A 25,100-nucleotide genomic window follows, 5' to 3' on the forward strand; every position below is an offset into this window, starting at 1 on the left:
TTCTTATGCTGTGAGCCTATTTTAGGTACTTAATGTAAGATAATCATGCACTGTTTGTCCTTCCATGTAGCACTGTTGCACTGAACAATTTGTTCATCAATTTGCTCGAGTGGGCACCAGTAACATCTCCACTGTGAGACTCGTTGTTACTGTTTTTGGCATATTGAATACGCCATGGGGAGCTTGCCAGGCTCTGCCATGCGGGCGGGATACTCTTGGTAGCTTGCCAGGCTCTCTGAGAGGGATGGAGGAATCAAACCCGGGTTGGCCATGTGCAGGGCAAACACCCTACCCACTGTGCTATCACTCCAGCCCAGCTGGGGATTTTGTTTAGCACAATACCCTTTAGCTTCACACACTGCAGCACATAACAGGACTTTCTTCTGTCTTAAATAATGCTCTATTGCAAACAGATACTTAAAAATATCTCCATTCCTGTATTAGCAGACACTTACACTGTCTCATTGAGAATAATGCTCTAGTGGACACTTGGGTATAAATATTTGTTTGACCTACTGATTAGCTTTTTGTTCTGTGGATGGAGCTCAGGGAAGGGAAAGGAAGGGGAGGGGAGGGGAGGGGAGGGGAGGGAAGAGAAGGAAAGGGGAGGCAAAGGTCAAGGTCGGGTAGGGAAGGGGAGGGGAGGGAAGGGATGGGAAGGAAAGGGGGGAGGGTTGGGAGGGAAGGGGAGGGAAGGGGAGAGGAGAGGAAGGGAGGGGAGGGGAGGCAAAGGTCAGATAGGGTAGGGAGGGGAGGGAAGGGAAGGGAAGGGGAGGGGTGAGGGGTGGGAGGTAAGGGGAAGGGAATGAGAGGGGAGGGGAGGGAAGGGGAGGAGAGGGAGAGGAGGGGAGGGGAGGAAAGGGAAGGGAAGAGGAGAGGAGGGGAGGGGAGGAGACAAAGGTAGGATAGGGTAGGGAAGGGAGGGAAGGGAAGGGAAGGAAAGGGGAGGGAAGGGATGGGAAGGGAAGGGGGAGGGGTGGTAGGGAAGGGAAGGGAAGTGGAAGGAAGGGAAGAGAAGAAGAAAAAAACCACTTTTCCCTTCAAATTGGGAGGGTGGAGGCTAAATCCTCACGTGTTCCCATATGGTTAGTTCAACATTCATTTTCTGAGCACTCTTGAGAAAGACTGGACTGTTTTACATTTCCACCAGCAGCATACAGGTATTTTTTATTTTCTGCATTTAAAAATGTCATCCAAACGGATGTGAGGTGACATTGCATTATCGTTTTGATTTGCATACTCCTTATGATGGATGGGGTTGAGCATCATTTCACATATCTGCTGCCCATATGTATATCATCTTTGAAAGAATGTCTATTCAAGTCCCTTGCCTGTTTAAAAAATGAAGGTATTTGCTTGGGTGCTACTGAGTTAATGAGCTTCCCCGTGATTTTAGGGTATCAACCCCTCATGAGAGACATGGGTCTCACATAGCTTCTCTCGCTGCACAGCTGCCTTTTCATTCTGTTGAATGCTTCCATTGTGGGTACCAACTTTTTGGGTTAATGTAATTCCACTTATCTACTTTCGATTTTGCTGCAGTTGCCAAGACCAATGTTATGTGTCTTTCCCCTGCTGGCTTCTTGGTCTGTAGTTATAGCTCTTCTGTTTGTATTTTTTTTTTCCCTGATTGAGGTTTTTTAAAAAATTATTTTAATGCACTTGATATGGAGTGTTTCCATAATTTCCTCTTCACTCTGTTCAGTGTTGGAACATTCCTTATTTTCATACAACTGATGTTTTTCATACAGCTGATATTGAATTTTATATGCTACAGCTTTGCTGAATTCATCTACTAGTCTTAACAGCTGTGTTGTGTATGTATGTAATATTTAGCGTTTTCTCCATATAAAATCAGGGCTTTGGCAAATATAATTTTACTTTTTGATTTAGATGTTTTATGTATCATTTTCTTGCTCTGCCCCAGATTATATTGACTAGAATATTATATATATATATTTGCTTTTTAAGTCACACCCGGCGATGCACAGGGGTTACTCCTGGCTTTGCACTCAGGAATTACTCCTGGCAGTGCGCTCAGGGGACCATATGGGGTGCTGGGAATCGAACCTGGGTCGGCTGCGTGCAAGGCAGACGACCTACCCGCTGTGCTATCGCTCCAGCCCCTAGAATATTATATTTACTAGAATCAGTGAGAGTGTGTTTCCTTGTTTCTTATCTAAGAGAAAAAGTTTTTAACCTTTCACCATTGAATATGATATTGGTTGTAGGTTTTTTTACAAAAAAATGTAGTCTTTATTATGTTGAGTCATTTCCTTCTATTTGTACTTTGTTGAGTAATTTCACATAAAAGGGTGCTGCATTTTATAAATTATTTTTTTACAGATCTGTTAAATTATGTGAAACCCGGGTGGCAGCCACCAGACATTAAACTCACATGTCCATGCTGGGCACTTCCTAAGCAATGAACTGTTTTTCTGGGTTCTTCTTGCCTGGAATCCTAACAACTGAGTTGAAGGGCTACCTCAGCACTGCCTTAAATTTGTAGCTTTCAACTTTCCAACCAAGTGGTTTGAGCCACTGGTCTCTCTTCTGGGTCTCTCTGCCTGTAGACTCACAAGCAGTAGGACTGTCTGAATAACCTTCGAGAACATGGCAGCACTTGAGTTTGAACTCCTGGCCTGTGCTCGTCTGTTGGGTGAGCCCTATGCGCCCCGAAGCCATCTTCCGGACTCCTAAGTGGTGTGATTGTTATCTGTATTTTGCTAATGTGATGTATCACACTGATGGATTTTTGTGTGTTGAACTATCCTTGCATTCCAGTGATAAATCTAATTTGATCACGGTATATTATCTTTTTGCTATACTGTTGAATATAGCTTGCTAGTAGTAATTTGTTGAGAACTCTTCCATCTATATTGATTAATTTTCTGACTGGTTATCCAAACAATGCTGGCTTCATACAATGACTTGAAATTTTGGGAAAGTATTTTTCCCAAATGAAATAAATCATCTGGTCCAGAGCTTTCCTCTACTGGGAAGATTTTCATTATTGATTCAGTTTCCTCACTTCTTGTAGGTCTCATCAAGATTTCTGTTTCTAGTTTCATGCTGAGTGAAATGAGTCAGAAAGAGAGAGACAGACATAGAAAGACTGCACTCATCTATGGTATATAGAATATCAGAGTGGGAGACTAATACCCAAGAACTGTAGAAATAAGTACCAGGAGGTTGACCCCATGGCTTCGCGGCTGGCCTCATGTTCCGGGGAAAGGGCAACTCAGAGAAGCGATCACCAACTACATTGTAGTTGAAGGCCATGTGGGGGAAGGGAGTTGCGGGCTGAATGAGGGCTAGAGACTGAGCACAGAGGCCACTCAACACCTTTATTGCAAACCACAACAGCTAATTAGAGAGAGAGAACAGAAGGGAATGCCTTGCCACAGTGGCAGGGTGGGGTGGGGGGGAGATGGGATTGGGGAGGGTGGGAGGGACGCCGGGGTTTACGGGTGGTGGAGAATGGGCACTGGTGAAGGGATGGGTTCCCGAACTTTGTATGAGGGAAGTATAAGCACAAAAGTGTATAAATCTGTAACTGTACCCTCACGGTGATTCTCTAATTAAAAATAAATAAATTATAAAAAAAAAAAGATTTCTGTTTCTTCATGATTTGTTTTTGTAGATTGTTTATTTTGGAATTTATTCTTTTCTTTTAAGTTATTAAATTTTTTGGCACATTATTTTTTATAGCAACCATTCTTTATTTTTTTGTAGTATCAATTATAATGTTTATTCTCTTTATTCTGATTTTATTAATTTGAGTCTATTTTCTTAGATTATATAGTTAAAGTTTTATCTATTTTGACGTTTTAAAAAAATGAATCCTGGATTTCATTGACTTTTCTACTTATTTTTCCTTTATTCTTCGCTTTTCTCTGGCTTAACTGGGATATAACTGACAAATAATTATATATATTCAAAGTGTAAAGTGATAACTACACATGCATATACACTTTGTGTAATCATTTGATTGTCACAGCTGAATTGCTGAATTAATATATATATATATGTATATATATATATATATATATATATATATATATATTACTCACATAGCCAACCACTTTTTTTTTCTTTTTGGGTCACACCCGGTGATGCACAGGGGTTACTCTTGGCTTTACACCTAGGAATTACTCCTGGTGATGGTGATGCTCAGGGACGATTGGGATTCTGGGAATCAAACCCGGGTTGGCCTGTGTGCAAGGCAAACACCCTACCCGCTGTACTATCACTCCAGCCCCTGACTTTTTACTATTTTTTTTGGTGGTGAGAACACTTAAAATCTACTCTCCTAGAAAATTCAAACTAATAACATGCTATTATTATCATCATCATCATCATCATCATTATTGTGAAGCAAGAAAGTTTTATTAAGACTTAAAATTTATATACATGATATATATACATATATATATATATTTACAAAGATGTGAGGGGAGAAAGAGGGAGAAGTACATGTTCAAGAGAGAACACAGGCGTTTCTGGAGTGGAAATAGGCAAGCAAAGAAACACTGAGACAAGCAAGTGAGATACGTGTACAGGGAGAACATGGACTTGAAGAGCAAGACTATAGTATTATTACTACTACTACTACTACTACTACTACTACTACTACTACTACTACTACTGGACTGGAGCGATAGCACAGCGGGTAGGGCGTTTGCCTTGCACACGGCCCACGCGGGTTCAATTCCTTTGTCCTTCTCGGAGAGCCCAGCAAGCTACTGAGAGTATCTCACCTGCATGGCAGAGCAGGGCAATGTCCCCGTGGTGTATTCAATATGTCAAAAGCAGTAACAAGTCTCACAATGGAGATGTTACTGGTGCCCACTTGAGCAAATCGATGAACAATGGGACGACAGTGCTACTACTACTACTAATTACTACTACTATTTTGTCTTTTTCAGTCACACCCGGCAGTGCCTGGGACCACATGGCAGTGCTGGGGATTGGACCTGGGTTGGCTGCGGGCAAGGCAAATATGCTCCCTGCTGTACTATGCCTCTGGCCCCAGCTTACAGTGTTATTAACCACACTCACCACAGTATCCATTACACCCCCCAGAGGATCCCATATGCTTGTGCCCTTTGGTTAATATTTATCTTCCCCATTTCCCACATGCTGGCAACTACTTTTCTTCTCGTCAGATATGTGAGTTTCATTTTTTTATACTTCACACATAACAACTGAGATCACACACTATTTGTCTTTCTGTATCTGATTTCTTTCATATAGCACAACACTATGCAGGTTCATCCATGTTGCAAACAATGGGTTTTATTTCCTCTTATGACTGAAAAATATTCCATTGTGCAGTTTCTTCATCTAGTGATGGATGGCACAGGTTGATGCTTCTATGTATGGGCTATTATGAAGAATGCTGCAATGAACACGGGGGTACAGATATCTCTCTGAAATCTTGATTTAGTTTCCTTTGGATAACGTCCCAGAAGGAGGGTTGTTGGCTCATGGAGCAGTTCTATTTTTGTTTTTGAGAAACCTCCACACTCTTTTCCATAGTCACCGCATGAATTTACATTTCCAACAACAGTTTACATGATTCTCACTTCACATTCTCACTGTTAATTTGCCTTTTTGGGGGTAAGAGTCAGCTTAATAGGAGTGAGATCTCATGGGTCTTGCTGTGCATCTCCAGAATGTTGAATATTATTTCTTATATTCCTTGCGAAACTGTCTCATAGGTCTTTTGACCATTTTTCAATTTGAATTTTTTCCCCTACTGGGTTGTTAAAGTTCCATATGCTTGAGAAAAATGTGCATTCTGTTGTTACTAGGTAAAATATTATATATGTGTACTGTTTAAAATCTCTGCTTGTTTTCTTTTTATATAACTGTCACTAATGGAAAGTGGGTATTGAAATCCATTTCGTTTTTGTTTTTGCTTTGTATCTGGAGCACACTGACTGAGCTCAGGGTTTACTCCTGGCTCTGCATTCGGGGATCACTCCTTGCAGGGTGCTGGGGACTGAATGCAGAGCAGCTGCATGCAAGGCAAGCACCTGACCCACTTTACTATATTTCTGTACTACCCTCTCCTTCCAATGTTTGCTCCACATTATTTGGGTGCTCTGACCAATGCGTATGTATTTATAACTGTTACATCTTCCTGGAGAAATATGATATAATGTCCTTCTTGATCTCTTCTGATGGGTGTTGACTTCATTATATTTTTTATTTGGGCTTTTGGAAGTGCTCAGGAGACCATATGCAGAGCTAGGGATGTGTATAGGACAAACTGGGTATATCCCTATATAATTTTACTTTAGATAATCTGTTGTCTATAGGTCATCATGGAATATCTTTTTTAATTCTTTAACTTTCAGCTTAAACAGAGTCCTAAAATTTTTTTTTTAATTTTTATTAAATCACCATGTGGAAAGTTACAAAGTTCTCAGGTTTATATGTCAGTTATACAATATTCAAACACCCATCCCTTCACCAGTGCCCAAATTCCACTACCAGAAACCCCAGTTTACCCCCCGCCCCCACCCCCTACCCCCTACTGTATAACTAATGAATTTCACTTCATTTTTTCTTTACCTTGATTACATTCCATAATTCAACACAAAACTCACTATAGTTGACATAACTCTCTCTCTTTTTTTTTCTCTTTTTCCTTTTCCATTTTTTTTTTTTTAATTTTTCCCCCTCATCCCCCTTCCTGCGCCTCATAGTATGGTGTACTCCACGCCACGTTGGCCAGCGTGGGGCTTTTGTTTAGCTCATAGTCCAGAGGTGGCTGTTACATTAAGAACCTTCAATATTTCAACAAAAACTTACTGTTATTATTTGGAGTTTCCCCCCCAAGTCTGACCTGTTCAAATGGAACCCTTTCACATTGATGACAATTATAAATGTTAAGTCGCGCGTCCGCGCGGTTTTGGATTTCTGTATAAAGTCCTGGGAAAATTCTGCCAGAAATTACATATTTCCTCCGTTAGCCGGCGTGGGGCAAAGGCTTAATTCACAGTCTCCATACATGGGTGCAGGCACTTGCTGGAACCCCAATTCCTAAAGCTGTCTCTGGTTCCTGCTTGTTCCACATCCACCGGCTCTGCAGGGGCATGGGCGCCCGGGCCGAAAACCCGGCCGGCCGGAGCCGAGCACGGGCCCGACTAGGGCTGGCTCTGTATCCTGCGGCTGTTTCAAGTTCAAAGCACACATTTTTATTTTTTTTTCCGCGCCACCAAGTTCGTACCTTCTCAACGGACCCACAAAATGTCGGAAGAGTCCTAAAATTTAAAGTAAGTTTTCCACAGACTGTATATAGCTGGTACTTGCTTTTTGATTTAATTCAGTCACTGTATTTCCTTTTTTTTTTTTCTTTTTTTTCGGGGGAGGGTCACACCAGCAGTGCTCAGGGGTTACTCTTGGCTCTTCATTCAGTAATCACTTCTGGTGGTGCTTGGGGGACCATATGGGATGCTGGGGATCAAACCCAGGTCGGCCGTGTGCAAGGCAACCACTCTACCTGCTGTACTATTGCTCCAGCCCCAGTCACTGTATTTCTTATTGAAAAATTAATTCCACTTACATTTAATTACTGATAAAGGGTTGTATAAGACTGAAAACTGATTGTTTTCAGTCTTGTAGTCATTTATTTTCTTTTGTTACCATCATTTCCTCTACCCCATACCTTGCTTAATTTCTCATTTCCTTCTGTATCCATTCCATGCATGTTTTTCTTTTGGTTATCACTGGGTTTACATAAAACAGATAAAATGATCTTTTTCAAGCTGGTAAGTTAAATCACACATTTTATGCTTTTATGACTTCAAACACTTTATATTACTGATGTTGCAAAATACTTATTTTGCATTTTGCGGAAAGGCCACACCTGGTTGTACTCAGAGGATATTCCTGTCATGAATCCTGGGAGTCACTCTTGGCAGTGCCTGGGAGACCTTGTGGTGCTACGGAGATTAAGCCAGGGTTTCTGCAGGTGATTCAGCCCTTTAGGATGCCACTCTGCCCCTCCCCCAAATACATACTTTATAGTTATATCTACAATCTTGCCAATTCATCTCTATATCTGAATTCACTGTGATTTAAAACCTTCTGTGACAGCATTGGTTTGCCTGTATACTTACTTTCGCCAGAAAGCCTTTGCATTTTCACAGGCTTACATGACACTGTTTAGTGTTTTGTTTTGACTTATTTATCATTGCTCTCAGAATTTCTGGTAAGATAGGCTTAGTGGTGATCTTTCCTCAATCTCTGTTTATCTGAGCGAGTTCTTTATAGCTGAAGGATAGTTTTGCTGGTTAAGTGTTCTTGGTTGACATTTTTTTCAGCATTTTGAGTAGCCCGAATACCTTCTGGTCTGGCTGATTTCTGGTGAGAAATCCAGTTTATCTTATGGGACTTCTGTTGTACGTGACAAACTGCTTTCCTTTATTCACTTCCAAATGGTCTGTTTTGAGCAGTCATATGCCTTTGTGTCTTTTTAGGTACATCCTTGGCATTTTATGCATTTCTTAAATCTGACTATCCACTTCTTTCCTTAGACTGGGAAACTTTAGGTCATTATTTCTATAAACTTTCTATGATGTTCTTTTCACCATTTGTGACATCCTAATGTGTCTATTAGTCTCTGTATGATATCACATAAATGTCTTCAAGCTTTTTCATTCTTTTTTCTTTTTATTCCAGCGGTTAGATAATTTCAGATGATTGATCTTTTATTTATTTATTTTTTAAAAACTTTGGGCTACAACTGACAGTGTTCAGGGCTTACTCCTGACTCTGCATCCAGGGATCTCTCTGAGGTGCTCCGGGGACCATATGGGGTGGTGGGGATTAACCTGGGTTAGTCACACGAGGCAAACTCCCTACCAGCTATGCTACTGTCCCTAAATGACCTTTTAGTTCTGTGATCCTTTACAATTTTGATAAACTTGATAAATTTTACTTTACAAGTCTGTTACTGAACATTGCTAGTAAAATTTTAGGTTCAGGTATTAATTTTTCAAATCCCAAAATGTCTGTTTGGCCCCTATTTATATTTAATGTCTTTTTAACTTCTCATTTGATCATGTTTCACTCTTTTGAGCTCACAAGAATCTTTATGAATTCTTTGTCAGGCAATTCATGCTCATCGGTTAACAGTGGGGGAACATTCAGAGAAGTGCCTCGTTAGATGATCACATCACCACTGAGTATCATCCAGTGTCCTTCACTCCCCATAAGACTCCCCATTTTCACTGGCACAGCAGCTCAGGAGGACATTCTGGAAGAGGAAATGGGTCATCCTGTGCTTCTTACTGCAACAGATGGCACATCAGCATCACGAGGCAATGAAGTTCTGTAACTGCCATGATATATATGTGATCCGTCACTGGTCATAAACAGTGTTGTGTGGTATACTTGTTTCTTTAGCATTGGCTTCTGGAGATTTATCTTGCTCCTCTAGATGGGTCATGCTTCTCTGCTCCTTAGTGTATCTCATAATTCATAATCTATGCATAATTTTTTAAAAGTTACTTTTTTCTAATCTCTAGGTACTGATTTTGTGAAGGGAAGAAATCAATCACCTCTGCTAGGGCTCTGGATGCATCTGAAACTCTTTGTGAGGGCTGCAGCTTCTCTAGGGCTATTATGTATAACTTTTCCATAAAAAGTTGGTGTCTTGGGACTGGGGCATTGGTGGAGGGAAGTGGACACTGGTTAAGAGATTCATGTTGAAACATTGTATGCCTGAAACCCAATCATAAATAACTTTCTAATTTCACAGTGACTGAATTAAAAAATATTTAAAAATTAGAGCAAAAACATTAGAGGAAATCTGGGAAGAAACTAAGCTAAACTAAATAGCTCTTAAAAAATAAATCAAAAAAGCTGGTTTCTTTTAGGAGATTGTATATTGCACCATCTGGTGTCTGTCTTTGGCACTGCAACTTCCTTCCTTCCTTCCTTCCTTCCTTCCTTCCTTCCTTCCTTCCTTCCTTCCTTCCTTCCTTCCTTCCTTCCTTCCTTCCTTCCTTCCTTCCTTCCTTCCTTCCTTCCTTCCTTCCTTCCTTCCTTCCTTCCTTCCTTCCTGCCTTCCTGCTTTCCTGCCTTCCTTCTTGCCTTCCTCCCTCCCTCCCTTCCTCCCTTCCTCTCTCCTATATAAAGTCCTCCCCAGTGGTTCTGGAGAGTCTGGGGGCCACTACAGGTGATACTCAGCTTGAGTTCAGAGTTTGCACCAGGCAATGTGATGCTACTTGGGCCTGAGAGGGTGGGGGGTCAGCTGGGCTATACCCAGACAAGGTTGAAGGTCCATGAAGTGTCAGGTATAGAATGCAAAGCCTCACTTATGCAAGGCATGTGTTCCATCCCTTTGGATCATATCTTGCTGTTCTATATTCTCAGGGGTGCTAAGTTCCCTGTAAGTGCTCCCAGTCTAAAAAACCATCATGTTAAGAATGATGCACTCACTCTCGCTCCGACCTGAGGTGGAACCCATGAACTGGACTACTATCTGCAAGTGCTGAACTGTGCTAGCTAAGGATGGGAGCTGACTGCAAAGCAAGGGAGAAGCTTTTCTTACTCATTTCTAAGCACTGGGATTGCCCAGTGCGATGCAACATCTTCACTGGCTTCTGGAATTCTTGTAATGGAATTTTGGTCTGTATATTATTAAGCACCTCTGTGGGGAAACATCCTATGCCTGCTCTCTCACTGGTCTTTTAAATGTATTGCACTCTGGTGTGTAAGTCTGGCGTCCAAAGGAGATGTCAAATATCCAAGGGACACATTCTCAGGCTAGATGCCTTGCGCTGAGATGAATGATTCAGACAGAGGTGCTTAACAGTAACTTGCTGAAAGTTATCTCCTTAAAATTACATATTTTAAAGCCTTATTGTTTTGGGTCCAGACCGACACTACAGCAGGTAGGGCATTTGCCTTGAATGGAGCTGACCCAAATTGGATCCCCGGTACCCCATATGGTCTCTTGAACACTGCCAGGAGTAATTCCTGAGTGCAGAACTAGAAATAACCCTGAGCATCACTGGGTGTAACCCAAAAAGCACCCCCCAGTAAATAAATAAATAATACATCCATGCTAGCCTTTATTCTAGATTATACCTACTTAAATATACTGCTATTGTGGGTCCTCCAAATAAATCCCCCAAAGGGTTTATCCTAAAAATCTTAGTTTGAATCCATACTGCAAGAAAACAAATGTACTTTAAAAGTATCGTAAATTTGCCTGAAACTCAAGAAACTTTGTAAATCACAGTACCTTAATAAACAAATATATATATATATATTAAATAGTATCGTGTGTGCTAATTTATCTTCTGTGAAAGACTTAATAGAGAATTGTAGAATTTTCAACTTTTCTTTTTTTTAATTTTTTCGTTCTTTATTGTCTTTTTCTTTTTTGAGGGTACAGTTACAGATTTATACATTTTTGTGCTCATGTTTCTCCCTTACAAAGTTTGATAACCCATCCCTTCACTAGTGCCCATTCTCCACCACCAGTAAACCCAACATCCCTCCCCCCCTCCCCAGTCCTGTCTCCCCCCACCCCACACTGCCACTATGGCAGGGTATTCCCTTTTGTTCTCTCTCTCTGATTAGGTTCAACTTTTCTTGAAGGATAATCAATTTTAATTTTTCCCCCAAAAGACTCTAATACTTCCAGTAAGCATGCATTCATTCAAATATTTCACAGGCATCAGCTACTGTTTTAGGTCGCTCAGGCTGTTCCACAACTCCTATTACATTACAGAACTTCTTATGCTTCTTCTTTAATATTTATGCATAAACTTCTTTTCTCCTTAACCACAGAATTCTAGAGTGAAGGAGCTGTCCAATTCATCTCTATAACCCTGATACTACCTAGTTTTTTGTATGTACTAAAATGAAATTCAAGACACTAAAAAAAAAAAACCTCCAAAAAACTTAGATTGGGGGAAAATGTCTTCTAAATCAACCTCAGCTAAAGAATGACAAGAAGTGTTTCATAATCATATATCTTATAAATTCTACCAGATAGCAATTAATGAGCTTCTTTTATGCTTCTAATACTTCTGGAAAAATGAGTTATCTATTCCTTATTTAAAAGTTAGTGGTCCCTGCTTCAGTTCCATGTCTATCAAAATCAGTTCAGAAGAAAACCAGAAACGCATTCAAGTGATTCCCAGAAACGTGAAAATTCCCATCATTAGCCACCACCACCCTTTGCCTTCCCAAATCGGGAAACACGCTTTCCTCTTCCAAATGTCACAAATTCAGGCAGAGCAGTGCAAGAATTGACAACTAGTGAAGAGCCCAAAAGAAACTGCAAAAAGCAGGAAGTGCCACGTATAAGGAAAGGAGAGATAAATGTGTTTGTCAAACAAATGACCCAGGTTCCCAACTCTGGACTGAGCAAAATAAACACAGAACATGGTGAAATCCATTGGTGGGGAGATAAAAGTTTTTCTGAGAGTCAAGAAGCCTTGAGCTCACAAGCAAGGGAATATTATTTCAGGGACACCAGGCCTTTCAAAGAAGAGGGAGAGGATCAAGCTACTTCCAAGCTCCCGGCAGCTGGTTGGCACTTAATAAATGATAGCTATTATCGCTTATTAAGGAGCCAGAGTCTAGGTCCCCAGCCAGTTCTGCAGACCTTCACCCAAGTTCCCACCCTACTTTGGATAGGCCTCCTATAGCAGCACTTACTACTACACACCATCCACAGATCTGTGCACACTCTTATGCAGGAATTTTCTCAACAACTAGGGTCTTATATGTCTCTAGAACTGGAATTAGAAGTCACTTAATAATTATTAAGGGAGTAAATAAATGAACACCCTCACATGCTCTCTCTCAACAAGAGGAGAACTTGACTGGCACGCGGAGCAAGGCTAGAAGGCCCCGACTGCCCATCTTCTTGGCCATCCCTTCAGCTCTAAGCACTGTTCTCTTCCCTTCCTTGTTCTGTTCCAAGCACAGCCTTATCTCTTCTCCTAGGACCGTGTAGGGTAAGTTTCTTAGAGTACATCCTGGGAGAGCCAGGGTTTGTTTCGTAAATTTCCACTTCTTATTTTGGAATGAATGTAAAGGTGTCAGCTTCACTGTCTTCACCTAGTACTGTCCACGGTTAACATCTTACACAGCCATATTATTTCCGAAAGCAGAACAGTCCCAATGAACCAACACAAAGAGTATTCTATAGACCTTATTTGAATCCCCCAAACTCCCCTGCTTTCATCCCTTTTCTGGTTAGGCAGCACATCACATTTAATTATCAGACTTATTATGTTTCCTCCCATTGGTGACACTTTCCTGATCTTTCCTGTATCAGAGTGGGCAAGATCCCTAAATTTGGTTTGACAGTGCTGAAAGTGTGACCCTAGGCTCTGTGACCTACTGTCTCTGTAATCCAAGGCAGAAGCAACCATCTCTGAGACTCAAACAGTCCTGACCTACAAAATAGGAAAATGGTATTTCGTGTTTTAAACATCTAATGTGGGAATATATAACAAAACACCTAGAATAGAAAATGCCCAGGACATATCATGCGAGCAGAGGCCAAGTCTTCTCTCCTTGTCCCCGTCTTCCCACTATTTCTGATAAAATGTTCTGCTAACGTGGTTGAGTCCTATTAAAATGCTTTCACTAAAGGATGAAACCATAAAATTCAAGTGATGACTCATTGTCATGGTGATAATGTCATCACCACTGTTAGATTGTGTAACAGTTCTAGGTTTGAACTTTTGTTTTCTCCTGCCACAGTCCCCTCTTATTATCAATCTACTCGATGGTACGCATGAGGCTGAAAGTTCCTGTCTAATTTTCAGCTTGAGATAAGTGGGGTGCCACTAATTCACCTGTAGTAGCACTGTAGCACTGTTGTCCCATTGTTCATCAATTTCCTTGAGTGGGCACCAGTAATGTCTCCATTTCGAGTCTTGTTACTGTTTTGGGCATATGGAATACGCCAAAGGTAGCTTGCCAGGCTTTGCTGTGCGGGCAGGATACTCTCGGTAACTTGCTGGGCTCTCCGAGAGGGATGGAGGAATTGAACCCAGGTCAGCCATATGCAAGGCAAGTGCCCTACCCACTGTGCTATCACTCTAGCCCCTATTAGCTAGCACAGCCGTTAGGGCATTTGTCTTGCACATGGCCAACCCGGTGTTCAATTTCCAGTATCCCATATGGTCCCCCAAGTACTGCCAGGAGTAATTCCTGAGTGCAGAGCCAGGAGTGACCCCTGTGCATTGCCAGGTGTGAACCAACTCCCCTCCCCCACACAAAAATCTAGACTTGATAATTCACCTGTATGTTCATTGATATCTACTGACTCCATTAAGAGTCAGTGTCTGTGCTAGGATCCTGGAGGGAAGCAGTAACTTTCACCCTCACTGATTTTATGGCTAGCAGGGAAAGTAGACAGCGAACAACTTGTCTCAATCCTATGTGATCAGATCTCGGAGAGATACGATGTCTAGGCTCTCCCGCCAAAACGACCCAACCTTGATTTGGAGAGTCAGGTCGGGAAAGGTCTCACAAAGAAGGTGCCTTTACACATTAAGGTCTACAGAATGCTTAAAAATGAACTAGAGAGAGGAGGGGCGGGGGAGAAAGAGCAAAAACCATGCAGCTTAGGAAGAGTTATTAGAACTCTGCAGAGAAAAAGTAAATTGGTTCTGAAAAACACATCCCCCATGTTGTAAACTGACAGCTTGAGAGTGATTTTGTGCCAATCCCTCAGGGACTCAGAAATTTCACCAGGAAACTTCTGGCCCCAGGGCTCTGGTCTGGAGACTGCAGCCGACAGAGCTAAATCTCTAGCTAAGAGGCCCAGCTTACCTCTCGCCACGTCTGTGAGCTGAAGGGAAAGGTTAGGCTGCCATTGGGTACTTGCTCCTGTTTCTAAGGGACTAACAGGTATGCCCTCTTCTGAGTGGGGAGGAGTTTCTTGCTACGTATTATTATTATTTAAATATCTCTGGTCCTTACACAACCTTTTTTTAAAAATTTTATCTTTATTTACTTATTTTTAGAGCATTACAAAGCAGTTCATGATTACACAACCGTTTTGTATCCCTTTGCAGAGCTGGCAGGAAAGCCTGGGGCACTTTCTCCATTTCTTTCTCTTCTACATTACTCTTCTGAGGTCTCAGAAGCTTTGCTTTGAGTTCAACCAACTCCTCAACTCCATCCTGACCATGTACATATGTGATCTTAAAAATGTTACCAGGGGCTGGAGCAATAGCACAGTGGGTAGGGCATTTGCCTTGCATGCAGCCGATCCGGGTTTGATTCCCAGCTTCCCATATGGTGCCCTGAGCACTGCCAGGAGTAATTCCTGAGTGCATGAACCAGAAGTAACCACTGTGCATTGCTGGGTGTGACCCAAAAAGCCAAAAAAAAAAAAGTGTTACTAGTGTAATATTATTAAATTCTGAAACTTTGGAGAATCCACTCTAAGATTTTCAAGTTTACAGGTTTCTGTGCCAGAACCTGTTTTCATTCACTCTCTTAATCATCTTCGCTTTTTGCTTTTTTTTCTTTTTTTCCCCCTCCCATCTGGAGAGTAAATAAGCCAAATTCTTTTCGTTTTCTCCACAGGGAATATTTCTTAGGCTGTTAACTCAAACCAATATTACATACCGTCAACTGGTGTATCAAGAGGTCCATTAGAAAGGTAATCTTGTTACTGAACAGAACATTGGAGCAGTTTTCTGAGCAGTTACTGCAGGTGAGGCTGTAAACACTGATTGCGTTGCAGAGAGACCTAACAGGAGGAGAAAAACACCATTTATGAGACCCGAGGAGCTCTTCTCTAAACAATTTAAAAGACATAAAATGAATGGTATGAAAGCAATAGGCCAGGAATGGAAGTCATTCTCAACACCTGAGTCAGTGATTACTGGGTTGAAAGGCCGCCAGTTACAAATCAGAGCTTATCATGTTCATCCAAAGCCCAGTGTCTGTCAGTTCCTAATAATCACTGATGATTCATTAATATCTTCATTGTATCAGCAATGGAAACATATTTATCTGTCTAATCTGATAATGTCTTAGTAATCTAAGATTAGATGTCACGGAGGAGTTTGGGGAGTTTTTGAATACACAGGTGGGGGGGTGGTAAGGGTCTGTCAAAGGCACTACTGATAGAGCTCTTGGTCCAAGAGAAGGGGAAATGAATGAATGAATGGATAGGGGGAGACCCTGGGGAGAAGCGAAGGGGCTTTCTCTGTGGGACAAGCATGTCAATGCTCAGGGGTGTGGGGAGCACACTGCTTGGAGGCTGTGTGGATATGAATCCCAAGTGTAAATAAAGGAGGGCCTGGGGGGTTGTCCAAGATCAAACTGGTGTAAGAAATGTTTTACTCTTAGGGACCGAAAGAGCCCTAAGTTACGTTTAAAACAGAGGTTGCCAAAATTATTTCGTCTCCTGTCTATGTGTCAGGAAAAAAAAAATCACCAGGCAGTCCCCGGGACATCTACCTTCCTTCAGTCAACAGGCCCCACACTCCCTCCCCCTACAGTTACAGTGCCCCCCTGGTGTCACTGACTTTGGGAACACTAGGTTGATTGTTTTGGCGCTCAATGATAATAAGCATTTAATATTGTATTATATTAATTATATTCATATATTAATGTTATATTAATTCCAGTACAACATAAGGATTTGGTAACTGTACAAATTATGTTGAGGGGGCTGGAGCGATAGTACAGCAGGTAGGGCATTTGCCTTGCACACAGCCGACCCGGGTTCATTTCCCAGCATCCCATATGGTCCCCCAAGCACTGCCAGGAGTAATTCCTGAGTGCATCAGCCAGGCAGAACCCCTGTGCGTCACCAGGTGTGACCCAAAAAAGAGAAAAAAATTATGTTGAGGTGGTGAGATAAGCAAATATATATACATAGATGCCATTTTTTTCTCGCTATTTTTTCCTTGTAATATTTACATTCTTAGCAAAAATATGCAATATAGTATCAGTAACCATGGTCCTCACCAGGTTGCACATTGCATCCTTATTACAAATACCCGTGACTTCCTTATTTTAAAACTGTAAATTTAAACATTTTTTACCTCTTTAACTATTTTTGGGGAGGGGGTTGGTTTTTTGGGTCACACCCGATGAAACTCAGAGGTTGTTACTCCTGGCTCTGCACCCAGGAATAACTCCTGGCAGTGCTCAGGGGCCCCAAGCAGAGCCCCGGCAGCTGAAAACCTCCAAAACCCAGCCACAGCCATGCTGAAGGCCGCTCTCCACACACTCGGACAGGTCTCACACATGAAGGAACTGACAGAGGAACCCAGATATGTGGGAACCCGTGACTGAGATCTCCAAGTCTGCTTAGATCGGGACTGGGCCTCCTCCACTCAGATCCCCAGTTTTCCTGTAACAAACTGCCCCCAGATGCCATGTAATCTCATCTAAGGCCAAGATCCAGAGACTATAAAACAAAACTCCCGGAAGAGCCATGCAGAATCTCCTGCCCTGGCACCTGGCTGTCTTCACCAGAGCCCCTTTGGAGTGGGGCAGGTTGAGTTTCCCTCCCCAACCCAAGCAGAGCCCTGGTAGCCAAAAACCTCCAGAACCCAGCCACAGCCATGCTCAAGGCCACTCTCCACACGCTTGGATGAGCCTCACTCATGAGGGAACCGACAGAGGAACCCAGGTATGTGGGACCTGTGGCTGAGATCTCCAAGCCTGCTTGGATCGGGACTGGGCCTCCAACCAGATCCCCAGTTTTCCAGTAGCTTGGCAGTCACACCCACAAACTTCCCCCAGCGCCATGTAATCTCATCAACAGCCAAGATCAAGAGATTATAAAACAAAGCTCCCGGAAGAGAGCGACACAATTTTTCATGGAGTGCGTGGCTGCAAATGTGGCTGCGTGACCTCTTTATTTTTATTTTTAATTCATTTTTTTTCCTGCATGGCAGAGCCTGGCAAGCTAGTTGTGACATATTTGATATTCCAAAAACAGTAACAACAACATGCTCTTTGTGTTCCTGGAGTGAGCAAATGCCATTGGGCTACACTAGCCCATGACAGGGACAAATGAAAACTTACTGGCACCTGCTCGAGCAAATCGATGAACAATGAGATGACAGTGATACAGTGATACTCTAGTGTATGGGCACTCCAGTGGGCTGAGGCTGGGAATCACCTATAGGTGTTTAAAATCAATGAGCTGCCTGAGTCCCAGAGCTGCAATTTGAGGATGAAGAGGCTCTAGACATCTGTGGGTGCGTCAGAAGCTCTCCAGACAACTTAGCCATGCAGTGAGAGATGAGAACCTCTCTTTAAGAACTGCTGTGTGAGTGAGTCTTCATTCCTTGGACAAATAATCAGGTGTCTCAGATTTTCTAGCTGGATGGGGCAGGCAAGTCTCATGGAGCTGATTCCTAGTATGAGAGAAATGGTGCAGAGACCCCCACTGTTTAAATCATCTATTCGATACAGTTGCACCTTGTGTCACACAACTGATGGCCCTGAAAACCAAATATATATTAAGAGTGAGGGCACTGGAATAATATTCACCTCTGTTAGGCTCCTAGTTCCACCATATTAGATATTTAGCTAGTTAACAATTTAACATATTAACACCCATTTTTTTTTAACCTACAAAACTGGGATAACTAAACCCACAAGGCTGTTAGGAGAATTACGGGAGAGAACAGAATGTGAAGTACTTAGGACCGTGCCTGGCACAGAGTTAAATACTTTGCAACTGAGAGTGTTCTGAGTATTAGTATTGTCATGAATAAGGCACAAAAGAAAATTTAATTTTTTTTCTAGGGGAGAAAGGCTGGGTCATACTCAGCAATGCTCAGGGATTACTCATGGCTCTACAGTGCTCAGTAAGTGCTTGGAGGACCATACGGGATGCCGGGAATTGAACCCAGGTCAGTTCCATGCAAGGCAAACACCCACCCGCTGGACTATCGCTCCAGCCCAATAAACTGAATCAAATCAAAACACACTCCAGAAGTTGTATCTACAGAATAAGGACGTGATGAATTCTCCAAATAGTGTTACAGGAGAGAGGTGGAGAGGACTGTAAGCCGAAGGGACTCAGGGGGAGATTCAGTGGTGTCTGGCCCCCCTCAGTCCCCAAGGACCACTCAAGATTACCTTGGCCTACCCGTAACCCGCCTACGACTCTCTGGTTGGAGAATCTCCCTGGAAAATCCTTCATAAATCCCAGGTAGAGATTCTGCAAACAAGTGTTTGTTTTCACTTTCAAAACTGACTACAAAATAATTATCATAACTTTGGGAGAGGCAAAAGGAAATGGTAAAAAAAAAACCCCAAACCAAAAAACAACCCAACAAACTACTATCAAGATAACTCATTATTTGAGTTTCCTGTCTTCTCCCCCGCTTATTCTTAGAAATATATACTTAACAAAAGGATAATGACAAAAGATTTCTATGTGTGTTTTAATTCTGACAGTAGTCTTCATTTCATTTTATTTTTTTAAAGAAGCTGCAGATAGATAATGGGCCAAACATGATGACCTCTCAGTGCCTGTGCTGCAAGCCATAATGCCCAAAAGCAGAGTATGGGTAATACTGTCTGCCATGGAGGCAGGGGGAGAGTGGGAAAGGGAGTGTATACTGGGGATATTGGTGGTGGGGAATGTGCACTGGTGGAGGGATGGGTGTTTGATCATTGTGAGATTGTAACTCAAACATGAAAGCTTGTAACTATCTCATGGTGATTCAATAAAATTAAAAAAAATAAATAAAGAAGCTGCAGAATGCTTTCTTACTTAGAAGCCTAAACTGCAGAATTGATACAAATCAGTTTCTCTGAGCAGAAGCCAGGGGTCCAGCATCGTTACTGCTGCCTATTCTCAGAGAGGGGAGTCTTTAAAAAAAAAAAAGTTTTTTCAAAAATTGAATCACTGTGATATACTTGAAAGGTTCCTTAGAGGCCTGGGGGCATGTTCCTTTGTAGTCCAACAAAATATATTGATTTTTGATTGAAAATTGAAAATTTTCGATTGAAAACTTGACCTCGTTTTTAGTAGGAAGCTTACCACGGTGAGGGGTGGGGGGGGTCCCTGGGACAATGGTGAAGGGAAGAGGACACGTTGGTGGAGGGCGCTGGGCTGTTTTATGCATGAAACCTTCCTACGAACAGTATTGTAAACCATGGTGCCTAAAATAAAATTTAAAAGATTTTTGCCCTCATAACTTTTGGAGGTGAGGTGGGGGAGCCCCCGCCCCACCCCCACCCCTCAGCATTGCACAGGAGCCTGGGGCCTCTCTGGGGTGGGCCTACCACTTCAGTGCTGGGCCAGGTTGTGGGGTACTAGGGGGAGGTCACCAGGGTCACGTGGGGGGAGGGACTGAAGTTGGGGCTTCTTTACCCTTCTGACTTTCTGAACAGAAACGTCACCCACAGTATAAATGCACAATGAAGGGCAGCGTGGAAAGAATGTCTAGTCCTTAGTTACTCAGTATCCCCCCACCTTAGGTATCACAGGTGCCAGCTGTGGCATGCCTACGCGTCCTTCTGAAGACACACAGGCCAGGGGCATCACACAGGGCCTGGCTGGGGGTGGGAGTCGTGGCTGTCTTTCTGTCTTGGCTGCAACTGCAAAGAAGCAAGATTAGGAAACAGGAGTTTCTCTTGCAGTGGACTTCCTGGTGACATTTTTCTGGATGTCCAGAACCAGTCAGATAACTTGTGCTCCTTCATTTGATTTCTGAATCTCAAACCTGCAGCTGGAGGGACCCACTCTTGGCGACCCGGTATGATAGACAGCTGTGTGCTGCCCCCGCCTCATTGGTCCCCAATGTCCTGAGGTGCTGGCCTTGGAGGGAGCAGCGCCCCCAGTGGATAAGGTCAGCATTGCTCTGGAGTCAACCTGCAGAGGACCTGACTCTTTACAGGACCTCCTGACTCTCGACTGGTGCTCCGGAGAGCAGGGGGGAGCCGGGGGTCACAGGAGGAGCTCAGTCAGCCGGTTCTGTGCACAGACTGTGAAGCAGCGCTATTTGGCCTGGTGGTGCTGGGCGCTGTGAGGGTGAGCTGGGAGGTGACGAAGGAAGGCCCACCTGGAGGGGCTCAAGGTGCCACACGTGCCCGGGGTTGAACTCTGGGCCTCGGAGCATGCAAGGCGTTTCTTTAAGCCGTCTCCCTGGCCTGTGCCGTCTTACTTTCAAAGGCAGAGAGATGACAGAGGGAGGGAAGGACACGCTTTGCAAGTGACCTACCAGGTTTAATCCCTGGCACTGCATCTGGTGACCTGAGCCCCACCAGGAGTGACCCCAGAGTGCAGGGCCAGGAGTAACGCCTGAGCACTGCCGGGTGTGGCCTCCCAAACCAAACCAAACCAAACCAAACCAACAAACAAAACCCCCCCACAAAAATCAGGGAACTCCACTTGTCCTGGCAGCAATGTACAGCCCTCGCCTGACATTCCATCCTATTTTTTCCTTTGGTTTTTGATGATAACTTTTTATGACCTCGGTTTAGAGTTTCTGCTGTTGCCTTCCTTCAATAGGATCCCTGACCCCGTCTTAAAATTATTTTGTGAAATAGCACAAGCATGAGAGACCCAGACATGATGCATACATGGGAAAACGAGTCTGCAAGTCCATCTTCATGTCTCTGTGCTTTATAGGAGAGGAAACATATTTGCTGGTGGAGTGTGGAATGTGCACCCTTAGCCTCGGGCTCACAAAACCCTCTGCAAGAAACTCACCAGCAGAATACTTTCTGATGAGAGAGAGAGAGAGAGAAGAAAAGAACAATAATACCTAAGACTGTGTGTGTGTGTGTGTGTGTGTGTGAGAGAGAGAGAGAGAGAGAGAGAGAGAGAGAGAGAGAGAGAGAGAGAGAGAGAGGTTGGGGGAGAGAAGGAGAAGAGGGAGAGGGAGAGAGACAGAGAAGAAAAGAACAATAATTCCTAAGAGTGTATGTGTGTGTGTATGTGTGTGTGTGTGAGAGAAAGAGAGGGTGGGGGAGAGAGTGAGAAGAAGGAGAAAGAGAGAGGCGGGGAAGAACCATAATGCCTAAGAGTGTGTCTGTGTGTGTGTGGGGGGGGTGGGAGAGAGAGACAGAGACAGAGAGACAGAGACAGAGAGAGACAGAGAGAAAGGGTGGGGGAGAGAGGGAGAAGAGGAGACAGACAGAGAAGAAAAGAACAATAGTACCTAAGAGTGTGTGTGTGTATGTGTGTGTGTGAGAGAGAGAGAGAGAGAGAGAGAGAGGGTGGGAGAGAGAACAGAAGAGGGAGAAAGCGAGAAGAGGGAGGGAGAGAGAGAGAGGAGAGAGAGAGAGAGAGAGAGAGAGAGAGAGAGAGAGAGAGAGAGAGAGAAGCAGACAGAGACAGAGACAGACAGAGAGAGAGAGAGTCAAAATCTCCGGGTCAGGAAAAACTTGTCCATTCAGTTAAACGTGCTTGAAAGACAGCGTCTATTTGAAGAGCACCTGTCTGAGAAAGACCACGGCTTTGAACCCAGCCTGGGTGGTCTGCCCAAGCAGCTTTCCCTGTAATTTAAAACGCCAATGACTGGAGGCACTTTGCAACATCAAAAAGAAAAGCCCAGGATTAAAAAAAGTATCTTCTGAGAAGACATGAAAATCTCACTGTCCGTTCTGTCAGGAGGAGGCTGTGACCGGACTGAGACAAAGCTCTCTGCGTCAAGTGGTCACGACTTCACAGGCGAACCTGACGTCAGTAAGGCTTCTGCTGGAAACATTCGCTTTGGAAAACGGGAGAAACTACAACGCATGGCAGAAACTGCTGGCCATTAGCTCTGAGACGCGCTTACACAGGAAAAGGAAGGGAATGTGATACAGGTATGAAACAGTAAGAGCAGCACCAAAAGGTCCCAGGACACAGGACACAGAAGATGCCCAGGTGTGACCAGCAGACTCTGATCACACGTAACTGGGGAAGTGTGCAGAGGAAAGTTTTTATGCAGTGGTAGTGGCGAAGCCATTCAGAAAACACTGTTTGCCGAGACACATAACAAGAGAGCAGATGTGTTTTAATAGTCCTTTTAGGCTTAGAACACCCAGGGCAGGAGAGCTGGCTCGAGCATTGGGAAGCCTGGGTTTGATCCCCAGCACAGGATGGTTGCCTGAATACTGCACTGGGAGAATCACCAGGTACAGCCCCTCCTCTTCCCAACAAATAGTGCCTTAATGCATAGTATCACTTGTATCACTTGTCTTTCCGTTGATCCTCGATTTGCTCGAGTGGGCGCCAGTAACGTTTCCATTTGTCCCTGTTGCGTGCTAGTGTAGCCCAATGATATCTGCTCGCTCCAGGAACAGGAAGAGCCTCAAATCATTCATTCAGGGTTTTGACCAAGAAGTCTGACTATCTTGTTGGTGGGCGGCCATGTGGTCTTTTGACGTCCTGTGGAATCCCAGTTGGTAACAGCTCTAGTCCAGCTGTCATCTCTGAATCGAATTATGTGTCCAGCCCATCTGATTTTCGACACCTTGGCAAACGAGACAGTGTCCCTCATTCTTGATCGTCAATGGAAGTCAGAACTCCAGATTCTTGGGGCCGGAGCGATAGCACAGCGGGTAGAGCATTTGCCTTGCACGCGGCCAACCCGGGTTTGATCCCCGGCATCCCATATGGTCCCCCAAGCACTGCCAGGAGTAATTCCTGAGTGCAAAGCCAGGAGTAACCCCTGTGCATTGCTGGGTGTGACCCAAAAAGCAAAAAAAAAAAAAGAAGAAAAAAAAAAAGAAAAAAAGAACTCCAGATTCTTAGATTCTTTCTCTCACTTGAGTGAAATGTGATACTCCTAGCATAGATCTTTCCTAGCATAGATCTTTCGATTCCTCTTTGGGAGACCCGAATAGCGTTCTCATCCTGTTTGCTAGGGCCCAGGTCTCTGAGGCGTATATTAGTGCAGGAAGAACAGTGGAGTCAAAAAGATGTGCCTGGAGCCGGAGGTTCTTCGTCCTCTTAACCACTTACTTGACGCGCTTGAAGGCGTTCCACACTACTCTCTTACTCCTGCGCAGTTCTCGCACCAAATCGTTCCTCATGTTGAGTTCTCGACCCAGGTACACAACAGCTACTGCATTCAGAGATGTTCGTTCCATTGAGAGCAAATGGAATGTCAGGGACTAGTTCATTTTTCATAAACATTGTCTTGGTGAGATTCAGATGCAGTCCGGCCTTTCCACACTCATGGTCGAAATTGGCCATCATTTGTGCCACTTGGCTAATGTTTGGCGTTATGAGAAAGATATCATCAGCAAAGCGGAGGTGGTGTAGTTGTCAACTGTCTATCTTCACTCCCATTCCTTCCCATTTCATGTATAGTATACATTGCAAAATATCTTTATTTAATTTTTTAAACTTTTTTGAATTTTTTTTATCGAAACACTGTGAGAGCAGTTACAAAGTTTTTGGTTTAAGTCTCGGTCATACAATGATGAAACACCTGACCCTTCACCAGTGCACATTTTCCATCACCAAAAACCCCAGTATGCCCCCCATCCCGCACCCTCCCCCTACCTGTATGCCAGACGATTTCCATGTTACTCTCTCTCTACTTTGATTACATTCAATATTTTGACACCAAGCCCACCATTATTATTTGGGCTCTACTCCAACCCCCTTTTTTTTTTTTAACTTTTTGGGTCACATCTGGTGATGCTCAGGGATGCTGATGCCCCTGGCTCTGACTCAGGAATTACTCCTTGCAGTGCACAAGGGTGGGGTAGGGGGATGGGATGACTATATGGGATGCCAGGAATTGGACCTGGGTCGGATACCCACTGTGCTATCACTCCGGCCTCACAAAATATCTTTCATTTGCATTTGGGTTTATTTATTTATTGGTTTATGAATCATACCTGGAATCCTCAGGGCTCACTCTTGGCTCTAAGCTCAGGAATCACTTCTATTGGGTTTCGGGGAACCATATTGGGCCCTGGGGGTTGAACCCGGGTCCACGGTAAGCAAAGCAAGCAGCATATCCTCTCTATTATCTCTCTTGGTCCTGCATTAAGGATTGAATATATAATACATCTGGAGCGATAGCACAGCGGGTTAGGAGTTTGCCTTGCACGAGGCCGACCTGGATTCGATTCCTCTGTCCCTCTCGGAGAGCCTGGCAAACTACTCA

General features: G+C 43.5%; 1 protein-coding gene across 1 annotated transcript in view; it reads right to left on the minus strand.

The window, feature by feature from the left end:
• Positions 1-25,100, minus strand: part of SCAPER (S-phase cyclin A associated protein in the ER) — a 363,121-nt gene that overhangs the window by 79,736 nt on the left and 258,285 nt on the right. The window contains exon 25 of the mRNA XM_055130600.1: positions 15,631-15,754. Within this exon, the coding sequence (XP_054986575.1) occupies positions 15,631-15,754 (124 nt within the window). The remainder of the gene's footprint in view (positions 1-15,630; positions 15,755-25,100) is intronic.

The sequence above is a fragment of the Sorex araneus genome, chromosome 3 (genome assembly GCF_027595985.1).
Source record: "Sorex araneus isolate mSorAra2 chromosome 3, mSorAra2.pri, whole genome shotgun sequence".
Taxonomy (NCBI): domain Eukaryota; kingdom Metazoa; phylum Chordata; class Mammalia; order Eulipotyphla; family Soricidae; genus Sorex; species Sorex araneus.